The sequence below is a fragment of the Microplitis mediator genome, chromosome 10 (genome assembly GCF_029852145.1).
Source record: "Microplitis mediator isolate UGA2020A chromosome 10, iyMicMedi2.1, whole genome shotgun sequence".
Classification (NCBI taxonomy): Eukaryota; Metazoa; Arthropoda; class Insecta; order Hymenoptera; family Braconidae; genus Microplitis; species Microplitis mediator.
In genome coordinates this window covers 16,911,529-16,930,996 of record NC_079978.1, presented here as the reverse complement: position 1 = coordinate 16,930,996, position 19,468 = coordinate 16,911,529, and the positions used below count along the sequence as shown (strand labels likewise).

At 28.8% G+C, this 19,468-nt stretch overlaps 1 protein-coding gene across 4 annotated transcripts in view; it reads right to left on the bottom strand.

Annotated features, from left to right (window-relative positions):
* The window catches only part of LOC130676540 (uncharacterized), a 55,415-nt gene extending 46,737 nt beyond the window's left edge, over positions 1-8,678 (bottom strand). For 2 of the 4 annotated variants that reach the window (XM_057482851.1, XM_057482853.1), the window contains exons 1-5: positions 8,180-8,678; positions 5,943-6,125; positions 5,340-5,480; positions 3,939-3,974; positions 3,308-3,490 (exon numbers count right to left, since the gene is read on the bottom strand). In XM_057482851.1, the coding sequence (XP_057338834.1) occupies positions 3,308-3,490; positions 3,939-3,974; positions 5,340-5,480; positions 5,943-6,125; positions 8,180-8,678 (1,042 nt within the window). The remainder of the gene's footprint in view (positions 1-3,307; positions 3,491-3,938; positions 3,975-5,339; positions 5,481-5,942; positions 6,126-8,179) is intronic. The other 2 variants (XM_057482852.1, XM_057482854.1) reach the window with 1 other exon arrangement.
* Between the last annotated feature and the right edge of the window lie 10,790 nt (positions 8,679-19,468).

The following is a 19,468-nucleotide window of genomic DNA, read 5'->3' as shown; positions in this document are numbered from 1 at the left end:
AATATGCAGATTAGAAGAAAAAATTATGAATACAATTTTGTAGGAAATTAAAGTCTTGACAAAAAAGGTCATATTCATTTTTTTTATAAAATGTGTATTTATAAAGATATTTTGAAAAAACTTTTTTTAGATCTGACGAATTAATAATTTCAAGGATTACAAATTTTGAAAAAAACCTTTTTCTAAGTCTATAGAAACTATAACAAACTTTAATGATTGATACATTACGAGTTACGAAGTTGTCTATATTTAAGAAAAAACGTTATTTTCAACATTCGTTATCTTTTAAATGCTCAATTGATGAGATCTGAAATAGTTTTTTTAAAATATCTTCGAAAATACACATTTTATAAAAAAAGTGAACATGACCTTTTTTGTCAAGAATTTAATTTCCTACAAATTTGTTCTTTTGATATTTTCATTTAATTTGCATATTTCATGAGATATTTGAAATAAACTACGATTGTATCGAAAATTGAACTTTGATCGTCCTGAGGCACGTGTTCTTTTTACTTAAAAAGAAAAAACCAAATTCCCCACGTAATTTTTCCACTAAAAAGAAGTTTTCATGGGACGTCTGAGAAAATTTAATTTTTAACGACCACCCTAATAAATATATTTTTTGGAAGCTATAATTTTGGTACACTCAGAAAAGTAAGTGATTGTGTTTATTATGCTAAATTTTTAATTCCAATCATCTAGAATGATTGGATCGTTTTTCAATGTAAAAATAGTTAGTGTTATAATTTTTTTTAATAGAATTAATAATTATTGGATGATAACTTCTGCAATAAATTTCGTAACAGTTACTATCAGGATGGTAACAATTACCATCGGGATGATAACAGTTACTATCAAGGATGGTAATTAATATTATTGATTGCAATGAAAAAATTAATCGAAAATTCAATAATTTTCAAGTACACGGAAAGAAAATTATGGCAGCGGTTCCCATAATTTTGTGAAATTTTTTCCTATACCATCATAGGAATTACGACCATAAATTATGGGAGCGGTTCCTATAATTATAGGAATGTTTCCCATAATTATAGGAATAGTTCCTATAATTATGGGAATGATACCCATAACACTATAGGAATGATTCCTATAATTATAGGAATGGTTCCTATAATTTATAGGAATACTTTCTATAATATTATGGGAATCATTCCTATAATTTATGGGAATGGTTCCTATAATAGTATGGGAACTATTCCCATAATATTATGGGAATGATTCCCATAATGCAATTGGAATGGTTCCTATACCATTATGGGAATCATTCCCATAATATTATGGGAATTATTCCCATAATATTATGGGAATAGTTCCCATACTATTATAGGAATCATTCCTATAATATTATGGGAATGGTTCCCATATTATCATGAAAAAATTATTTTAAAGAAGTGTGGTAATCACTTCTACAATACACAGAAATATTATTAAACATGAAAACAAAAATTCAAACATTGAAAAAAAAAAATCGTATTTGGCGAAAAAACATTAAAATTTTTAACAAGAATTTTTTGTCAGCACAAAACATTCAAGAAAATTCAAATTTTGGGAAATTTCTACACTATTGTGCAAAAAAAAAATTTTATGATATTATAGGGATGGTTCCCATAACATTATGGGAATAGTTCCCATAATATTATAGGAATAGTTCCTATACCAATATGGGAACCATTCCCATATCATTATGGGAACCATTCCCATAATGGTATGGGACCTATTCTCATACTATTATGGGAATGGTTCCCATAATATATGGGAACCATCCCTATAGTAGTATAGGTACTATTCCCATACCATTATGGGAACCATTCCCATAATGCATAGCAAAACTTCCCATAATTTTCTTTCCGTGTACTGCTTCATAATTGTAAATTTTCGAATACAAATATGATGACAAACATACTTAAGTTTTATGTATAGAATTTTTACAATAAAATGACTATTTTTTACAAGTTAAAATACAAGTATTAAAATTATTTATGTTATAAACTCTTCATTGGCGTACTAGCCCTATTTTTATTCTACTTTTAAATTGTAAACAAATGTTTTCTATTTAAATCCATAATTTAGTAATGTACATTTTATTGTTTAAAATGTTGAAATAAGTTATTTTACAGTCGTCTAGATCAGCGTAAAATAACAATTTCCAAGTGAGAGAGCTTCTGTCAATAACTTTGAATGATTGAGTATGCTCATCAAAATAAAAGTCATTCAAGTATTGAGTAATCAATAAAATTTGGTCATTATTAACATTAAGTATTTTTTGAACCTTGTAACTATTATAATTTCTGATGGTAACTTTTACCATCTGGATCGGAAATATAACTATGTAGAATAATAATAATAATTAACTCTAGTTTACATACAGGAAGTAACAATTATTATAAATATGGTGAATATTACAATCTAGATGATTTATACAATCATCTAGATAATATTCACTACTATCGGATTGATGGTAGAAATTGTACCATAACTAGATAGTAGTTTCTATTATTTAATTTTCTGAGTGTATCGATCTTAGGTCAAAGTTAATTTATTTCCCAATAATTTACTCCACTGTAAAAAATTCGCGGAGTGAATGCGGAGTGAATGAATTTTTAATTATTCACTCCCCTGGGGGTGAAATTCACTCCGAAGGGGAGTTTTCGCGAAGTAGATAATTTTTTATTAATTTAATCTAATTAATTAATTCTAAATTATTAATTTAATAATTTTATTAATTACATTACTGATCAGCTGATACACGCACACCCGCAATCGCGCACTCGCACACACACGCACACATACCCGAACACACGCACGCACGCATGCATACACCCGAACACACACACACTTTCACACATGCACACACCCGAACACACATTCGCACACACATCCAACTCGCACGCGCACTCACGCACGCACACACACTCTCTGCACTCGCGCGCACACTTGCGACTCGCACACACGCACTCGCATACCCACTCTGTTTAACAGTTTAATATAAATTCATTTAAATGTTAAAACTCCGGACCGGAGTGAATTGGGAGTGAAATATAAAATTCGCGTCACTCCGAAATCACTCCGCTAAAAAAAAACTCCCAATTCACTCCGCATGCAGAGTGATTTTTTTTTAAACTCTGGAACTCCGAGTGGCGGAGTGAATGCGGAGTGAATTCGGATTGAAATTAAATCCAGATTCACTCCCGATTTTTTACAGTGTACAAGATCTATTTTTATGCAAAAAGTCTCTTTTTCTTTCTTTTTTATTTGTCATACAAAACAATTTCGTTATAAAAAAACTTACTTTCATAAATAATAGGTATTTGATGACGATAGTAAACTAATTTAGGTAATGGCCCTAAATTATATTCTTCAGCAAGTTCTTCATCAGCAATTTTTACAAAACCAATACCCAGTTGATCAGCTTCATCATCGATGTTTTCTAATTCTATTAGAGCTTTTGCGCATTTCTTGCAGTCTGGCTTGTCTGTCCCATTTCAAATCAAAAAATTATTTAAATTACGTTTATTTGTGTTAATTTATTTTTTTTTAATTTAAGAATATGAAAGTACATTTAATTATCAAATTACTAAAAAATTTCTATTGCAGGTAAAATCCTAATTTTGAGTATTAAAAAAATTTAACTCTTTCATTTTCTTAAAAAAAAATTCTATCTATTTTTAACTAATGGTAGTTAATTACTACGGGATTTTTAAAAGTGGAAGCTACATCATCGTTATGCTTTGCTAGTGATAGGAAAAAAGCGTTTTAAAATTAAATTATCTAGTATATACAATTGTCCAGTTTTTTTAGTAGAAAGGATTGTTTATTTCTACTTTTGGTTTATAAATTTATTTTACTATAACTATTTTTTACAAATGTCGAAAGGCATTTTAATGAATCAATAGATGCCTATTTTTAGAGAGTGTACTTACTAGAACTAGCACCAGCACACCGCTCCGTATTTGGACCTATTCATATCGACACACATAGAAAAAAAATCTTCTTTTTTCTTATTGCAATAATAATTAGTATGTACAATTAAAACAGAGGTCAAGTGAACTGTTTTAGTTAAGTCTTATTTAAATTATTTAAATATAATATGAAAATATGTACACTTTGTTTATGGAAAATAAAAAAAAAATTTTTTTTCAATTTCTTATAAATTCAAAATAAAAATTATTTTTACGTGCAAAATTTTTAAATATTTCAAAGTAAATTAAGGGGACCACTAGTGACCGTCGAAAAAAAACGATTTTTGGGAATTTTTTTTAAGAAAACTGTTGCATGGAATGTTTTAATGTTTTAATGACATATTTGTGGATATATTATGAATACTACCCGGGAAAAAATGTTCAGATATGATCATGCCTGTTCATGTATGATCAAGCCTAAAATTAGACATGATCATGTCTGAAGTGTTAAATACGTTCGGGCCTCCTCATATCTGATCATGCCTGTTCATGTCCGTTCATGTCTGAAACGTGAAATACGTTCAGGCCTGATCATGCATGGACATGCCTGTTCATATCTGATCAACTATAAACAGGCATGATCAGACCTGATCAGGCCTGTTCATGCCCGGTCATTTTTCATGTCTGATCAAGTCTGAACATTTTTTCCCGGGTAGATAAAATTTTTTGACCAAAAAATTCAAAAATTAACGAGTTATTCACAATCTCCCTAAAAAGTCCCCACTGCAGTGATAGCAGCGACCTTCACAGTCCACAAAATAAAAAAAACTAAAAAGTTTATTAAACTAGAAGGTATTTCCCGTACCATGACCCTCGGACTAAGAAAAAAAATTCCAATTTAACAAAATGGCGGCGTTTTTAAAAGAAATTTCAAATTTTGCGTGGAAATTTGATGGTTTTTGGTCTGCCAAAATTACATATTCGATTTGATCGGAAAACTGGAGGTTCATCGCACGTAGGAACATATAAAAGAAGCTGCAACTCGAATCAAATCGATCGGATGATTTGTCTTCGAGTTAAAACTGCAGCAAATTTGAAAAATGTATTTTCGAAAACCGATAAGCAGCTGCTTTTCAGATGGCTGTAACTCTAAAAAACTATTTGATGTGCACTTTAAATTTCAGTATGTTATTTTTGAAGCTATAGACTATTGAAATATGCAAAAAAAATTGATATTTTCAAAATTTCACACTAGTGGTCCCCCTTAATTATCAAAATTGCTTATATACAGAAGCTGTAAAAATATGATTTAATAATTTCTTTTATCATTAAAAAAAAAGTTCAAAGATTTAAATATTTAAGAAGACAAAAAAAAAAAAAATAATAAAAGTTAAATTGTATAGTAATAAAAAAAAAACTTACAGAATAGTACAGCTACAAATTCTGTATCTTCAACAATTTTATTGAGAATTTTGGCATTTACTTCCTCAATTCGATCAGGCAAATCCATGGCTTCTAGACTTGTGAGGAAATCTAAGACACCTTCTTCGTCCATCAGGTCACCTATTTTATTAAAAAAAAAAAAAAAATAAACATTAAATAATAAAATCTATTATTATTTTTATTATTTATTTTTTAAAAATAATATATTCAGTTTGTTAAATATTTCTCTATATTTTTTTTATTTATTTATTTATAGATTGTAAAATGATTCTAGGTCAAATGACTTGTGGTTCTCGTATGCCTGGCAAGGTTACTGCTTCGGCGAGATTCCAATAAAAATTTTCTGGCGAACTAGTGTAACCCGCCTCCACATGGGTCCGATCTCCAATCGTTAAGATTGCATTGTTGAAAGACAACATCATACAATAAAATCCCGTTCAATGTCTGACTAATTGTAACCTTAACTACTTTAATACCAACAATAAAATTATTTATAATCAAACCATCTCACTAGTATTCAAATTTAATTTTAAATTCTTATCAATACTAATAATTAATAAAATTAAAAAAAAAAATACTCACCCTCATAAATGATCGGTTCTTTTTCCCGGAAGTACGTGAGTGCCGGGAAATTTTTAATCCCATATTGTTTAGCTAATCGTTTGTCATTAATTTTAACAAAATCAACTCCAAACGTGTCGGTATCATCGTCTATTTTTTCGAGTTCAGCTAAAACTTTATCACACGTAATGCAACTTCTCGCATCTGAAACATTTATATATATCTTAAATTTTTATAACAAAATAATGTCTTATTTAATACAATTAAAAATTTAAAATACCCAAAGTAATTAATCTTATTTTGCAAGCACTGCCAAAGAGCAGTAGATGTACTACCGTTAATTGTAAGTTGAAAAAGCTCGTCAACAAATCTTCAGTAACTAATGTATATATATACGTAGTGATAGACTATGTTACATCATTCCGACCTTGCTTTTCAATTAGCCTACGACGATACTTAACGACTTATTTCGTCATAGTTATAGAAATCAATATTTAATGGAATATCGAAAGTTAACCAACGAAACCGCTAGATAAATTTTATATCCTATCATTATAAATAAAAGTAAATCAGGGAGTTCCCTGGTATAGTTTATCTATTAAGAAGTAACGTGTGCTAGCATTGATTGCTCGGTAGGTGTTGGATTACCAAAGGCCTCAAGGATAATTTATCTTGAAGCTGATGCCAAAAGTTAACAAATATGACTTATAATTTAATTTAATTATCATAAATGTTTAAGCTTAAGTATCCATTGAGATAAATGTTTTAAATAAAGTTACTTTTTTTCTCGTAAATTTATTATTACTTAAGACGTTATCTGTTAACCGTGGAGAATGGCGTAGCGTAGTACTCTTTGCTTGCATGCCCGCCAATTTAGGCGATGTCGTTACTGAGAATAGAGCAGAGAAATAAGTTTAGAGGGAGTTGTAAGAGAGAAAGAGAAAGAGTTTAAAAGACGACAGAGTTAAACAGATAGTATAAGTATATTATTGGAGGGGATGACTTTCATCCATTCACGCAATTTTTATATATCTTCACTACAACTTCTCAGTCTTCTTTTCTTCTTCTTCATCATCATCATCATCATCATTGTCTTCATTATATTTTCAAACTTTATATTTACAGTCAAACTCATTCGCACGCATGCGTTATTTATTGTTTAAAATACAACTGACGCGCTTACATTAATATCTACTGGAAGTGTATATCAATGTCTATCATCATAAAATATATGGTAAAATTTTGTTCAAGTTCTAATTTTGAAATAGTATTAGATATTTTTGTTTTTATGTATCTACTAATATTTTAACGGATCGGGTTTACCATCTGACATTATGATTAAATAATTTTTACGATCGAAAACAATTTTAGCCCTCTGATTTTTTTTTAATTCTTCACACCAGTTAACTATTAATAAAAAAAAAAAAATAAATAAATAAAAAAAGGTAGCAGACATTTTTAGAAACTTCTTTCAACGCATCTGGTAATTTGAGGAGCCTAAAATGTGACAGGTTGAACGAATGAAACATGAAATATTTTGTAACGGTTTGAGCTAAAAATTTTTTGAAAAACAATATTTGTACATAAAACCAAGTATTAATAAATTATGTAAACAAATAATAATAGTTATATTTAATATGAAAATAGTGTTGTTAAGTAGCTCGAGTTAAGCTGAAACTCGTATCTGGGGGCCGATGACTTTCTTATTATTGGGTACTGGGTGGCAACCTGTTGCGGGGGATCGGATTGTCGTCACGATGTTTTCCGGACAGAACCCGATCGTCTTCCGAGGTGGACAAAACTATAATTTGGAGAGGGAAAGTATAACGTTGTACTGTGCCAAAATAACTTGGGTACGTATTCTAAAAGCGGTGCAGGCCACCACGTCGATCGACGACTACCGCGTCTAGTGAATGTTCTGATTTAACCAACCAACCAACTCCCCTTTACTTCTGTGATGAATCTTACTCACTGTACTGAGAAAACCCAGCGAATGATGATCATAATGATAATTGTGTAGTCTAAACTACGTACTCTAACATTAGCAAATGAGGTTTAAGAGATGTTACAATAAAAATAAATGGAAAAAAATAAAAGATAAGATAAAAAATAAAAATAGTCTGAAAGAAGATTCGGGTATCGACTTAAAGATTTTGTTACGCAACCATAACCGCATGTTTGCCATCACGTGTGGTTTATGTGCCAGGGTGAAAGACACCAATGTAATAACTGATCACGTATTACAAGCGTTGACTTACACCAATAAACAGCAACAAAGTCCTTTTCTTGAAGAAGACGTTCGAGCTGCTTTGCTGTAACCTCTTCAATCACCGGTTCAGATTCTTTTTGATGGTGTCCAGTTGACGATGATGATGGAGAAGAAGAAGTCTTTCCACTGCGCGTGACACTAGGTTCGTCCTGGCGCACATTTTTAGCTCCGTATACTCCGTAATTTCCGTTAGATAAAATCACAAAGACACCGAGAAGAAGAAAAAGAAATAATACACTCGGCCTCGGCATCACTGTGCGCCAGTATCGGCACCCCGTCGAACCGTCGTTCGTCTTCGACATTACCGCACTGACTGCGACAGTTATTTTTGATTTTATAACAGCGTCCGCCCTAGCTAGCTGAGTATAATGATGATGATGATGATGAGCTCGCGTGATCCAAAGCGCCGCCGCGGAAAAATACCCTGTAGAAGGGGCAGTCAAATTGTGGATGACGACCGTACACAAATTTTCGACATTGCTCTTCATCACGTCTTTACTTTGAGACCACCACCTGAAAATGATGTAAATTATGGCATTACCTTTTTTTCTTTTTAGCGTGGGAGGTTTCGCTGCAGAGTCAAGTGGAAAAACTTACATATGTTATATCAGAAATAATGTATGCAAGAAAGATCGAGTTTTATTTTCAACTCGAGTGATTTTACATAAACAAATTTTAAAAATAAATTTATTTATTTTTTTGCTAAACCGCAAAATATTTTTATTCTTTGATTTTTGTTTTATATAAATAAATTGTCTGTAAATATAAATCTTTGTAAATGTTTCTTTTTTTTTTTTGTTTTAAGATATAAGATCGATAAAAATACGACTTGATGAAGAGTGTGGCAACATGCTTTTAATGTTATAAAAAGATACATCTTTAAAACCAAATGCTACCATTAATGATGTCTTGTAAAAAATAAATAATTTTAAGTTTAACTTTATAGGTTTACAACATTAATAAATATCATGGAAATTTAGTTTAGCCTGATGTCAAGGATATATATTTATATATATTAGAGTGGGCAAAAAAAAAAGAACTAATTTTTAACTTCCCGCTAAGAAAATTAAAAGTTCTCAAAAAAAAGGAAATTATTGGTTTCGATCCGATTTTCGAAAATCGAGCTTTCAACAGAACTCAACGTTTTGAGATCTTAGAAAGCTATTTTGAAATTGAGCATAATCGCTACCGTACGTTCGAAGATATTTTAAAAATAAAATTTTTTCATAAATGTTTTATTTGAATAACTTTTAATTCGCTCGATGGATTAATTCCAAAATTTAATCAGCTCTAAAACTTCATAATTCACGTCGAATGCCACCTCAGCCATCAAAATCGGTTCATTAGCGCACAAAAAATAGTCATCGAAAGAATTTCGAAAAAGTGTATTTTTCTAATAAAATACAAATCGTTGAACTTATTGAGGACAACTGTTTTTTGAACCGTAGTGGAAAAAACTGCGTCGAATGTCATTTTTGAATGTCGAAATCGGTTTATTGTTTCAAAAGATATTGCTGATATAAATTAAAAACAACAACGATTTACTTCATTTTTAGTAGATTTCATAGAAATCTAACTATTGTATTTGTCCTTATGATGCAACTTCACAAAAATTTCAACATTTTCTATCTAATTTAGTCGAGTAGGTTTCAAAAATACTATTGCTGAAAAAATTTGCATATGTATTTATATATATATATATATATATATATATATATATATATATATATATATATATATATATATATATATATATATATATATATATATATATATATATATATATATATATATATATATATTAGGGCGTCCCAAAATAAAAAAATATTTTTTTTTTTAACGTCTTATGGGCTCAAAAGTTACTTCATATTATAAAAAGAATCCTCACAAAATTTCAGCCAGATATCTTTAAAATTGAGCTATCACAAAGGGGGGTCCCCTTTCCCATTGAAAACACACGCGAAAATTTTTCATTTTAGTTTTTCGTTATAAAGACTATGAAAAAAATTTTTTTTTCAGTTTCGCTTAGTATGATTTTGTAGGAAATTAAATTCTCTACAAAAATGTGCTGATGCATTATGTATGTCAAACGAACTGGGAAAAAGTTACGGGGCTTCGAAAATCAACAAAAATTTAGTTTAATCAGTGTTCAATTTTTTTTTTTTATTTTTCATTTTTGTTGCATCAAAAAATTTTTTTTTCAAATTTTAACGACTACGCTCTTGTAGAAAATTTAATTTCCTTCAAAAAGTATCTGATTTCATATATACTTCAAATGAATGAGAAAAAAGTTACAGGGCTTTAAATGTCAACGAAAAGTGAAGTTCACTTTCCGTTGACATTTTAGTTCAAAAAATTAATATGTTTTAAACTTCACTGACGTATATATGATATCAGATACTTTTTGAAGGAAATTAAATTTCCTACAAGAGCGTAGTCGTTAAAATTTGAAAAAAAAATTTTTTGATGCAACAAAAATGAAAAATAAAAAAAAAAATTGAACACTGATTAAACTAAATTTTTGTTGATTTTCGAAGCCCCGTAACTTTTTCCCAGTTCGTTTGACATACATAATGCATCAGCACATTTTTGTAGAGTATTTAATTTCCTACAAAATCATACTAAGCAAAACTGAAAAAAAAAAATTTTTCATAGTCTTTATAACGAAAAACTAAAATGAAAAATTTTCGCGTGTGTTTTAAATGGGAAAGGGGACCCCCCTTTGTGATAGCTCAATTTTAAAGATATCTGGCTGAAATTTTGTGAGGATTCTTTTTATAATATGAAGTAACTTTTGAGCCCATAAGACGTTAAAAAAAAAAATATTTTTTTATTTTGGGACACCCTAATATATATATATATATATATATATATAAATATATAGGGGAGCCTGGGGCACGAAGGCCCCCTGGGGTATGAAGGCCCCCCTCAAAAATTAGGTAAAAATTTTTTTTTTTTTTTTTCCGTTGAGTTATGACCTCTATAATGTTTTTATCATATTTTAGGCCAATATCAATATGTGATATGTGGAGCAAAATGGACCACTCAAAAAAAAAATTGTAACGAAAAAATTATTTTTTTTTTATTTTCCGTCAAATAAATTTTTTTGTTACAATTTTTTTTTTGGTGGTCCATTTTACCCCACATATCACATATTGACCTAAAATATGATAAAAACATTATAAGGTCATAACTTGAAGAAAAATGAAAAAAAAAAAAATTTTTTTTGTTACAATGTTTTTTTGAGTGGTTCATTTTACCCCACATATCACATATTGGCCTAAAATATGATAAAAACATTATAAGGTCATAGCTTGAAGGACAATGAAAAAAAAAAAACAATTTTTTCGTTACAATGTTTTTTTGAGTGGTTCATTTTACCCCACATATCATATATTGACCTGAAATATAGTAAAAACATTATAGAGGTCATAACTTGACGGAAAATAAAAAAAAACTTTTTTTTATAATTTTTTAGGGAGGAGGCCTTCGTACCCCAGAAAAAAAAAATTTTTTTTTCGATTTCTTGCGGAATTTCGATTGATTCTTCCGAAATAGATGGAAAATGAACGAATTTGATGGTTAAAAGCCACAAAAAAAAAATCAGCTTAAGGGGGCCTTCGTGCCTCCGGCTCCCCCATATCTTGAATAATGGGGATTTAATTAAAACCAGACTCTACTGCGGCAATAAATATGGTTGATAATTAAAAGTATTATCTATTAATTTAAATATTCTTCGTAATAAATCACACCATTGTCGAATGCTTCCTTACTTGTGTGAGTTCTTACGTGCAAAGTTACGTAACAAAAAAAAAACGAAGACAATTCTTCAGTGGCATTGAAATACTGATAAGAACAAAATTGGTAAGTGTTAAAATATTTTTTTTTACTTACATTTACTATACTCATATTACAGTTGTAGCTTAATTTATTCCGCAAAAAATTCAAAATTTTAAAGCATGTAAATATTATGAATGTATATACAAATATATATAGATATTAGGGTGCTTCGTTTGAAACTATTTTTTTTTTCTGGTCCATCGGCGGAATAATGTTCTAAATGTATAAAAAAAAAAATCTGGGCAACGGTGGGCCCTGCGGGCCAGCCCCAAAACTTCCAGCTGTTTTCGAGCTCCTTAGACGGTCCTAAAAAATCTAGTGATTACACTGAGAAAAAATTTTTCTTCGGACAATTCAATTGGTTTTGTTAAATTCTGTTAAACTAAAATTTATTTGGGTCAACTAAATATTATTACGTCAATATAATCTATTTTGTCATTCTTAACGAATGAATTAATAGACTTTATTTGGTTCACATTAATATTTCTCTCTCTAAGATAATAAAATCATTTAGTAAAGTTAAAAAAATATCTATTTAATGGACAACTAAACTATTTTATAGTGCCAACAAATCCAAATATTCAAGCAAAATATTATTGTATTAACTCTAATAAATATTACTTAGACACAAAAAAATATATTCATTTAAAATAAATATATAAATTTGTTCGAGGTTAATAAATATATATTTAAATCTAATGATTATTGATTTAAAAGTTATGGTGTTAGGCAGAAGCAGCTGGAGTAGTTCGGTGCTCGCCACTAGATCGCGCCCACCATTTGTGGTGTCTCTGGTAAGATACTTATTTCGGAGTTATTATATTCCGAGCTTGAAGCATTTACAAGACGGTATATCCGCTGGAAATTTTTGACAGTAATATGTGGGTTCACTGTATTACACTATGACCTTCATGTTTAATATTAATATTTTTCCTGAACAATTTTTGTCAGTACGAAAAGAAGTACTTGTGAAGGAAATAAATTATTTTTCTAAATATACATTTATTGAACTGTTGAATAAATATTCTGTCATTTCAAAATAATATTTAATTATTATCAATAACTCATTTTCTATAATGATCACTTATACATTTCATTATGACTACTTTATAAACACTACAGGTAATCAATTTGATTTTATGCTTGCTACTAAACGCGTAATTATCTTCACTAAATATTTCATAGTTTCTAATCACTCATTTTGTTGGTGGATTATAAAATATTCAGTTAAAACAACCAAATATATGATTGGCAATGGGCAATCAAATCATTTTCTTGTCATAACTAAAATTTAGTTGTCAGGAGAAAATTTTTTTCTCAGTGCATAATATGTTACATCCATTTTATTATTAACTGTAGCAGACGCGATAGAATTAAAAACGAATTTCAAATTATATACGAATAAAAACTTTTTATGGGTTTCGGACCAAATTAGGGATCATTATTCCTTCCACCATTTCTGGATAGCGGGTAGATGAGACTCTATACTCCGACGAAGTGATAATTTTTTGATGACTCCTTATATATGAAGTCACGCGTTGTTTTAAGATATTTGAATTGTGCGAATGAGCCTGTTCTAGCAATTCAACGGCATTATCCGCGTTTAACAAACTATCTAAATATTTTTCGCAAAGTGCGATAAGACTAGAGATTTCACAACGATTTGCTAAATTGAACAATTGAAGGCAGGCATTAAAATTCATTGACGAATTTTTTAATTTTCTTTCATAACAAAAGTTTATACTGAGAAAAAATTTCTCTTTGGACAATTAAATTGGTTTTGTTGAATTCTATTAAGCTAAAAATTATTTGGGACAACTAAATTTTATTACGTCAATATAATCTATTTTATCATTTTTAACAAATGATTTAATAGACTCTATTTGGTTGACATTAATATTTCTCTTTCTAAGATAATAAAATCATATGGTAGAGTTAAGAAAATATTTATTTAAAGGACAACTAAACTATTTTGTAGTGCCAACAAATCCAAATATTAGAGCAAAATATTATTATATTAACTCTAATAAATATTAATTAGACACAAAAAAATATATTCATTTAGAATAAATATATATATTTGTTCGAGGTTAATAAATATATATTTGAACCTAATGATTATTGATTTAAAAAGTTATGGTGTTAGGCAGCAGCAGCGGGAGTAGTTCGGTGCTCGCCACTAGATCGCGCCCACCATTTGTGGCGTCCCTGGTAAGATTCTTATTTCAGAGTTTTTATATTCGCCAGCTCGAAGCATTCATGGGACGGGTTATCCTCTGAAAATTATTGATCATAGTGTTATCCTGTATTACACTATGATGTTAATGTTTAATATTAACGTTTTTACCGTACGACTATTGTCATGGTGCTAAAAAAAGTACGTGGCAAGGAAATAAATTATTCTTCTAAATATTCATTTATTCAACTGTTAAAGAAATATTCTGTCATTTTAAAATAATATTCATTTATTATTAATAGATCATTCTCTAAAGAACACTCATATATTTCATTATGACTACTTTATAGACTCTAAAGGTAATCAATTTGATTTTATGCTTTCTACTAAACGTGTAACTATCTTTACTAAATATTTTATAGTTTCTAATAACTAGATTCGTTGGTGTATTATGAAATATTTAGTTAAAACAACCAAATATATGATTGGCAATGGGCAATCAAATCATTTTCTTGTCATAACTAACATTTAGTTGTCAGGAGAAAATTTTTTTCTCAGTGTACCTAAATATATTTCGCAAAGTGCGATAAGACTAGCGATTTCACAATCATTTGCTAAATTAAACAATTGAAGGCAGGCATTAAAATTCATTGACGAATTTTTTAATTTTCTTTCATAACAAAAGTTTATACTGAGAAAAAATTTCTCTTTGGACAATTAAATTGGTTTTGTTGAATTCTATTAAGCTAAAAATTATTTGGGACAACTAAATTTTATTACGTCAATATAATCTATTTTATCATTTTTAACAAATGATTTAATAGACTCTATTTGGTTGACATTAATATTTCTCTCTCTAAGATAATAAAATCATATGGTAGAGTTAAGAAAATATTTATTTAAAGGACAACTAAACTATTTTGTTGTGCCAACAGATCCAAATATTAGAGCAAAATATTATTATATTAACTCTAATAAATATTAATTAGACACAAAAAAATATATTCATTTAGAATAAATATATATATTTGTTCGAGGTTAATAAATATATATTTGAACCTAATGATTATTCATTTAAAAGTTATGGTGTTAGGCAGCAGTAGCTGGAGTAGTTCGGTGCTCGCCACTAGATCGCGCCCACCATTTGTGGTGTTTCTAGTAAGATACTTATTTCGGAGTTTTTATATTCCGAGCTTGAAGCATTTACAAGACGATATATCCGCTGGAAATTTTTGACAGTAATATGTGGGTACACTGTATTACACTATGACACTAATGTTTAATATTAATATTTTTCCTGAACAATATTTGTCAGTACGAAAAGAAGTACTTGTGAAGGAAATAAATTATTTTTCTAAATATACATTTATTGAACTGTTGAATAAATATTCTGTCATTTCAAAATAATATTTAATTATTATCAATAACTCATTTTCTATAATGATCACTTATACATTTCATTATGACTACTTTATAAACACTACAGGTAATCAATTTGATTTTATGCTTGCTACTAAACGCGTAATTATCTTCACTAAATATTTCATAGTTTCTAATCACTCATTTTGTTGGTGGATTATAAAAAATTTAGTTAGAACAACCAAATATATGATTGGCAATGGGTAATCAAATCATTTTCTTGTCATAACTAAAATTTAGTTGGCAGGAGAAAATTTTTTTCTCAGTGTAGATTTTTGTATCGATTGATGAAGTCGTTCCTGAGAAATTAAAAAAAATCTCTAAAAATAAATACTTTTTTTTTCCAGAACCATATTTAAGACGTAAAGAAAAAAAGTATCCGTGCAAACATTGCGGGAAGCGATATGCGCTTCAAGTAAATTGTTATCATCATGAAATTAAGTGCACTAACATACGGTGCAGGCTATGTGAATACACTACAATATTGGAGAAGCAGCTTGCCAATCATAAAGACCAGTACTGGTCTTGCCATTACGATAGCACCCACAGTTCTTATCGGATCTTAATGAAATTTTTTACACTTATTCTATAGCAGATTATCTTGATCAAATTCGAAGATGAGCTAAATCAGTCAATTAGTTTTGAAGTAATAGTTGTTTGAAATTTTCACGATATTTCGAAAAAATCAGTTTTTATTCACTGTTGAAGTTCATATAACATTAAAACTAAAATTGATAGACAATTTCAGTAAAAAGTATCATAAAGCTTGTTTAGTAAGCTTTAATATCTGACCTTGAACTTTATGTTTTGACCATTTCTTCCAATAATTTGATGGCCTTGAAAATTCTAATGGAATCAACAACTGTTGCAAATATGGTGTTCCTTCTACATAACTTATGCATTTCCCATTATATTACAATTTGGTCAGTTGAATTTTATTGTGAACAAAATAACCTGTAAATTTCCGAATATTTTATATTTTAAAAGTATTTCTTTAATTATTTAAGATGTATCAAATGTACCTCTAATCCCTATGATTATCACTAGTCTTGCCATCGTAATAGCGATTACAATTATGATCTCATCCCGGGAAAAACGGATTAGATCTATTCATATCTGGTTAGATATGGGATTTGAGATATAATCAGATCTAGTTATATCTGATCAGATCTAAACAGATATAACTATATCTGAATTGAAAAATACATCAGACCTGATCAGATCTAGTCATATCTGATCAGATCTAAACAGATATAACTATATCTGGGTTGAAAAATTCATCAGACATGAACAGATCTAGTCATATCTGATCAGATCTAAACTGATATAACTATATCTGGATTGCAAAATACATCAGACATGATCAGATCTAGTCATATCTATACAGATCTAAACAGATACAACTATATCTGGATTGCAAAATACATTAGACATGAAAAGGTCTTATCATATCTGGCCAGATCTAAACAGATATAACTATATCTAGATTGCAAAATACATTAGACATGAAAAGGTCTTATCATATCTGGCCAGATATAACTATATCGAAGTTGTCAACAGCATCAGATTCGATCAGATCTGATTAAGTATTAGTTATGCATATATTATAGTAAATCATATAAAGGATGAATAACAATGGGTCTTTAATTCTTTTACCATTTTATTTATTGACAAGTATATTCCATTACATATTTGTTAAAGATTATAATTGATACATGTAGATATTTCCAACTAGCTTCTATTTAATAATTTTTTTTTTTAGTAATTGATCAAGACAGATACGCAAAAAGTAAAAAAAAATAGTATTGACTGAATATTGTTCCATAAAAATGTAATTTTTATTGATTTGATTATTTATCTATCATTTTTTATTCCTTAATAAATTTTGTGTAAGTTATTTGGAGCTTGACATAAATAATTTTCAACTTTTATAAGAGTATTCATCGATTTAATATCTTTGAATTTAATCAAACAGAATTCGTTTTGTAGCTGAACTGGTATTATATGATTTATTTTTTCTCTGCAATTGTAATTAAAAAATATTTTTACATGTATAACGCGATAATACTGTAAAGACAAATATAAGTTGTTGTCAATAACAAAAAAAAATCGTATAGAACCATATTTCACTTTATTAATACTATTTAAGTTTAGGAATTTTTAATATAAGTGTATGCTTAAAAATTTTATCTCAAGCGTAGAATGAGAATAAAAGACATATCTAATTAACAATAATTATCTTTCCTATTCCATAATAGCATCTGGATTTTATACATAAACATTTAAAATTTATCTAGGATAATAATAAAAAAAATAGCAACTGAAAGATCTAGGTAGAGATCTGTTTGAATACATCTGTTCAGATCTTTTTATATATGGCCAGATCTAATCCGTTTTTCCCGGGATATTAATTAAATTTTCTATACTTTGTTTACGTGAAGGTTAGTTTAATACATTACCTATATAATGTTTTGTCAAATCAACTATCTGAAGTTCTCTATCGAAAATAATCGTTGTCTTTTTTTACCCTCACTCTAAGAAAACGAGCCGAATATCATATCATGTCTATACACTAACATCCCGGGAAAAACGGATTAGATCTGGCCATATATAAAAAGATCTGGCCAGATCTGCCTTAGCAGATCTGGCCAGATCTTTACATTGTCTCTATCTGACGAGATCTGGCCAGATATAATCAGATCTGACCAGATATAACTAAAAAATAATCTTTTCAGATCTGACCAGATAAAATGAACGCATTTAAAGTAAGTGGTGTTAAAAAAAATAAATTTTTGAATGAGTTTGAGATACAAACTTTCCTGACTATGGGTCTTGATTATAAAACCGTATCAATTTACACAAAAGCGAACATAAATAAAACAGTTTTTACCTCTCAAATTTTTCAAAAAACTAAAAATGACAGTTCTAATGTTATTATTACTACCAGTAATAATAAAGTGAAATATGGTTCTATACGATTTTTTTTTGTTATTGACAACAACTTATATTTATCTTTACAGTATTATCGCGTTATGCATGTAAAAATATTTTTTAATCACAATTGTAGAGAAAAAATAAATCTTATAATACCAGTTGAGCTACAAAACGAATTCTGTTTGATTAAATTCAAAGATATTAAATCGATGAATACTCTTATAAAAGTTGAAAATTATTTATGTCAAGCTCCAAATAACTTACACAAAATTTATTAAGGAATAAAAAATAATAGATAAATAATCACATCAATAAAAATTACATTTTTATGGAACAATATTCAGTCAATACTATTTTTTTTTTACTTTTTGCGTATCTGTTACTATTATAATCTTTAACATATATTGTTTAAAGTTATGACTGATTTTTATAATATTGTAGTTCAACATTTTATAATTTTTTATTTTATTCCAAATATTTTTTAAGACAACTATCGGCGTTGAGAGCATAGCCAATTTTAATTCCATTGTTTGATAATATTTTAGTTTTATGATTCAAGACCTTTTTTTTTATATATTGTAAAACTTCAAAATATGAGTTTCTCTGAATTTGAGTTTAGATAATTTACAACTTAATCCTAAAAGCCTTTTAAAATTTATTCCTTAAGTAAAATTTAAACTTATTTTCCCAGACGACGTCGTCCAGCTGAACTAAATTACTTTATTGCCTTTTTCCTTTAAATGTCTTCTGTCCGAAGCCTATGTCGATCATATGGTCTCCAGTTTTCTCTAAATAATTTCTAGCCTTTCTAATGTCTCGCTCTTTTCTCTTGTCTATCCTTTCTCGCAATACCTCCTCCTACTCCAAGGATTGTTACTCCTACAATTGCTGATTCCCAATCACAATGTC